Source organism: Grammomys surdaster, unplaced genomic scaffold, assembly GCF_004785775.1.
Source record: "Grammomys surdaster isolate TR1022 unplaced genomic scaffold, NIH_TR_1.0 125780, whole genome shotgun sequence".
Lineage (NCBI taxonomy): Eukaryota > Metazoa > Chordata > Mammalia > Rodentia > Muridae > Grammomys > Grammomys surdaster.
Genome location: NW_021620611.1, coordinates 317,904 through 322,368, shown reverse-complemented (window position 1 = coordinate 322,368; position 4,465 = coordinate 317,904). Strand labels below are relative to the sequence as shown.

The 4,465-nt window shown below is 43.4% G+C and overlaps 1 protein-coding gene across 1 annotated transcript; it reads right to left on the bottom strand.

The window, feature by feature from the left end:
- Positions 1 to 2,416: 2,416 nt before the first annotated feature.
- Positions 2,417 to 3,631, bottom strand: LOC114640147 (eukaryotic translation initiation factor 5A-1-like). Its single transcript, XM_028789061.1, has one exon. It carries the CDS (start codon positions 3,522 to 3,524, stop codon positions 3,060 to 3,062), a length of 465 nt encoding a protein of 154 aa, XP_028644894.1. The 5' UTR covers positions 3,525 to 3,631; the 3' UTR covers positions 2,417 to 3,059.
- Positions 3,632 to 4,465: the final 834 nt, after the last annotated feature.

Here is a 4,465-nt window from a genome sequence, read left to right as displayed (position 1 = left end):
TTTAGGGTCAAAAGTTGAGTGGGTGAGTTGATGTCTCTATCCTTCCATTGAGGATCATGCCTTGCTACAGGAGGTGTCCTCTTTAGGTCCCATGTCCCCACTGTTAGGTATCTCAGCTAAGGTCACCAGCATTGACTCCTGAGTGCCTCCCCTATTTCCTAGAGATTCTACCCTCACCTCCACCCCAGGAAGCTGCAGAATCCCATCCATTCTCCTGTCTCTCCCCTCACCTGATCATCCCTCCACATTCCCCTCTCCCTCTACTCTCCCCTCCAGTCCTCTCCCTCCCTTCTCCCTCTGCCTCCTATGAAAATTTTGTTTCCCTCTCATAAGTATGATTCAAGCATACATGCTTGGACCTTCCTTCTTATTTAACTTCTTTGGTACTGTAGGGTATATCATGGGTATTCTGTACTCTCTGACTAATATCCACTTATCATTGAGTACATGCCATTCATGTCTTTTTGGGTCTGGGTTACCACACTCAGGATGATATCTTCTAGTTCCATCCATTTGTCTGCAAAATTCATGATGTCTTTGTTTTTAAATACCATTATATTGTATGGTTTGGGCTTCTTTGTCAAAAATCAAGTGTCCATAGTGGTGGGGTTTATTTCTAGATCTTCTCTTCAATTCCATTAATTAACCTGTCTGTTTCTATACCAATACCATGTAGTTTTTATCATTATTTCTCTGTTGTGCAGCTTGAGACCTGGGATGATGATTCCTCCAGAAGTTCTCTTATTGCTCAGGATTGTTTTGGCTCTCCTTGTTATTTTGTTTTTACATATGAAGTTCAGAATTGTTCTTTCAAGGTCTGTAAAACACAAATGTGTTGGAATTTTGATGGGGATTGTGTTGAATCTGTAGATTTCTTTTGGTAAGATGGCCATTTTCAATTGATTCTGCTCTGCCAGAACCCTGTTGCCCTTCTGAACCGTACCTCCACCTTCACCCCCTGGCAGATCAGTGTACCTGTGCTCCCCAAACCCATAGTCTTGCCTGTCTCCCAGGAGGTCTGCCCTAGCCAAGGACACAGGTGAGATGTGTGCACTCTTGCTGAGACCACAACAGAGCCCCACAGACATAGGATCTAACCCACTCTTCCTGAGCCTCATTCCTTTTCCTGTATGCACCTCTACCTGCACCCTTGATAGATCTTATGCCAGCTCCCCAACTTCACAGCCTATATGTCTTTCAGGAGGTCTGTGCTAACCTGGGAAACAGGAGTCCTGCTCTAACCAGGAACTCAGAAGGCCTGCTCTACCAGAGACAACACTTCCTGTGTACCAGGAGGCCTGATCTAATCCAGGACACCTAGACTAGTTAACACCAGAGATAACCAGATGTCAAAATGCATCAAGTTTTCCACATTATCTCTTGCTTTAATTTCTTATCTAAATTTATTAGCAAATTATAAAAAGTTTATTCTTATTTCTACAATTACATTCCTTTAAGACAATCAAGTAAAATTCATTTTGTAGGATAAGCATACTTTACAGTTAAGGAAAACAATTAGAATAATGTGTCATTAGCTAACATGTCCCAATTTGAGTGTCCTAATTTGCTTCTTTGTTACTATGAGAAGACACTAACCAAAAGCAAATTAGGGAGGAAAGGATGTTTGTACTCTTATACTTCTGGTTAACACTCCAAGTCTGAGGGAGGTCAGGAGGAAAACAAAAAGCAAGAACCCAAAGGCAGGACCCAATATAGAGATCATGAAAGAATGCTGCCTACTGGCTTGCTCTCCGTGGTTTGCTCAGCTGTATTTCTTATGTAACCCAGGACCACCCATCCAAGGGTAACATTGCCTATAGTGGGTGGATCCTTCCACATCAACCACTAATCAGTAAAAGACTCCCACAGACATAGCCCCACAGGCTGATATGAATGAAGCAATTGCTCAACTAAAGTTTCCTAATCCCAAGTAAGTCTAGCTTGTGCCAAAGTGACAAAACTAACTGTGACTTTTGTGGGAGGGCAGGGGTGTTTGTTTTGGTTCTTTTTTTAATGTTTTAAATATGTACGATGGATAGCATATCTGTTGCTATCTCTACCTGGCTTTAACAAGTTTAAATTGACAATTCCTCCTCCTTTTTGTCCATCTCCTCCTTTTGTTTTTATTTAAGGCAGAGCCTCAATATATAGCTCTGGCTGGCCTGGAATTCAATATGGAAAACCAGTATGGCCTCAAATTCATAGATATCTGCCTTCCTTGCATTCGAGTGCTGTGATTAAATGCATGTACCATCACACTAAGCATGTGTGCATGTGTGCATTTGTGTGTGTGTGTGCATGTGTGTTACATGTGTATATGTGTTGGAATGTGGATAGCAGTGATTGACATCGCTTATGTTTTTCAATTGCTTTCACCTTTCACCTTTCTGTTTGAACTAGGATCTCTTCTTAATTCTTTTTTTTTTTTCATATTAAACTTGTAGTTTTATTCAGGTTTGATTTTTAACAAATGTGTCAGGGAGAGAGCCCACAGGAGAGGGTAAAGCCCGTGGGGGCAAGGCCTTCCCAGATGCCTGAGGAGAGATCATGTCCCCTCCCCCCTCCTCCTCTCACCACCCCTAAAGGGGTTTGGGAAGAGACACAGGCAGGGAAGGGGGCTGGTCCCGTCTGTACAGTGGTGCTGGGGGGTGAAGGACTATGGAGAACAGGGGACCAGATCAGGGATGAGTGGGATAAAGGGCACAAGACCATTTGCCAGAATCCACAGCTTTCTGATTCCAAATTGAATTAAAAAGAAAAAAAGGAGAGGGGAACCTAAACCAGAAGCAGTACCCAACTCCCTTTCCCCCATCAGGGCTGCGAGAGAAGAGGCAAGTAGCTTCACCAAGGCCAGGGCTCCCTCATTCCTGGCCAAGGGAGCGAGGTGAAGGGCAGGGTCTCCCCGACAGTTTGAAGGGGGTGAGGAAAACCAAAATAAAACGTCAAATAAATTGAATAGGAGTCCAGCCAAGGGCCCAGCCAGAGCAGAACCTGGCTGGGGGAGGGGCCTCTGTAGGCTCATGGATCACTGCTGCCACCACCGCCACCCTGGAAGCCAGTTATTTTGCCATGGCCTTGATTGCAACAGCTGCCTCCTCTGTCATGGCAGACAGTACTGTGATCAGGATCTCTTCTCCACAGTCATACTTCTGCTCAATCTCCTTGCCAAGGTCTCCCTCAGGCAGACGAAGGTCCTCTCGTACCTCCCCACTGTCCTGGAGCAGGGATAGGTACCCATCCTGGATGCCAATCAGCTGGAAGTCATTCCTTTTGATGTTGGGGACATCCATATTATGAGTTGACGGGCAAATATCTTCATATTTCTTCCCAGTAAAAATGTCAATACCAACCAGATGGACCTTGGCATGGCCGTGCTTGCCAGTCTTCGAAGTAGACATCTCGACGATCTTACACGGCCGGCCTTTGAGCACCACAAAGCCTTTCTTACGTAACGCTGAGCACTGCATGGGGAAGGTGGCCGAGGCCCCTGCATCTCCTGTCTCGAAGTCCAAATCATCTGCCATTTTAAGAGGCTTCGATTCCAACTCGCTCGAACGCACTGACTCGACTTGGTCTGCTCGCCGCGAGCCCAACTGCTGCCTCCGAACCCGCTACTGTGCTGCTGCCGCCGCCTCTAGCCTCTTAATTCTTAAGATCACTGCTTTGGCTACACTGGCCAGCTAGTATATATATATATGTATATGTATATGTATATGTATATGTATATGTATATGTATATGTATATGTATATGTATATGTATATGTATATGTATATGTATATGTATGTATATGTATGTATATGTATGTATATGTATGTATATGTATATATGTATATATATGTATATATATATATATATATATATATATATATATATATATATATATATTACTGTGCTTGGTTTTTTTCTTGGGAGTTAAGCATGTCTTCATGCTCATCCAGCAAGCACTTGACCCACTGAGATACGTTCCTATCATCAAATTCTCCTCTTTAATATAGTTTTATAATTTTGATTTAAACATTTTGGGGAGAAAGAAATCAAATAAATCCCCACACTAACCCAGAGACATTTTCTGCAGGGATGTCTCTGGTCACCATGGAGTGCCAAGGGCATATAGTGAAATGACACCAATATACAAGGAAGCGTATCAGATTAGTCATTTAAAGTATGATATCAGGATGATGATAGAAAATTGTGTGATTAAAATTATGTTCATCTTGCAAAATAATATAAGCCAGAGTGGAAAAAAATGACGTCCATTCTTTCAGAGTCTCATCTAAGTCCATGAAGTAAATGGATACAAGAGAGACCAATGGAACTGAGCCCCAGGGCAGTTCGGTGCTCCAGCACCCTCTACATACACACATACACACATACACACATACACACACACACACACAGAAAGAGGGGGGAGGGAGGGAGAGAGAGAGAGAGAGAGAGAGAGAGAGAGAGAGAGAGAGAGAGAG

What these genes read in the sequence shown, in the direction of transcription:
- LOC114640147 (XM_028789061.1), bottom strand. Translation starts at nt 3,524, where the DNA reads ATGGCAGATGATTTGGACTTCGAGACAGGAGATGCAGGGGCCTCGGCC.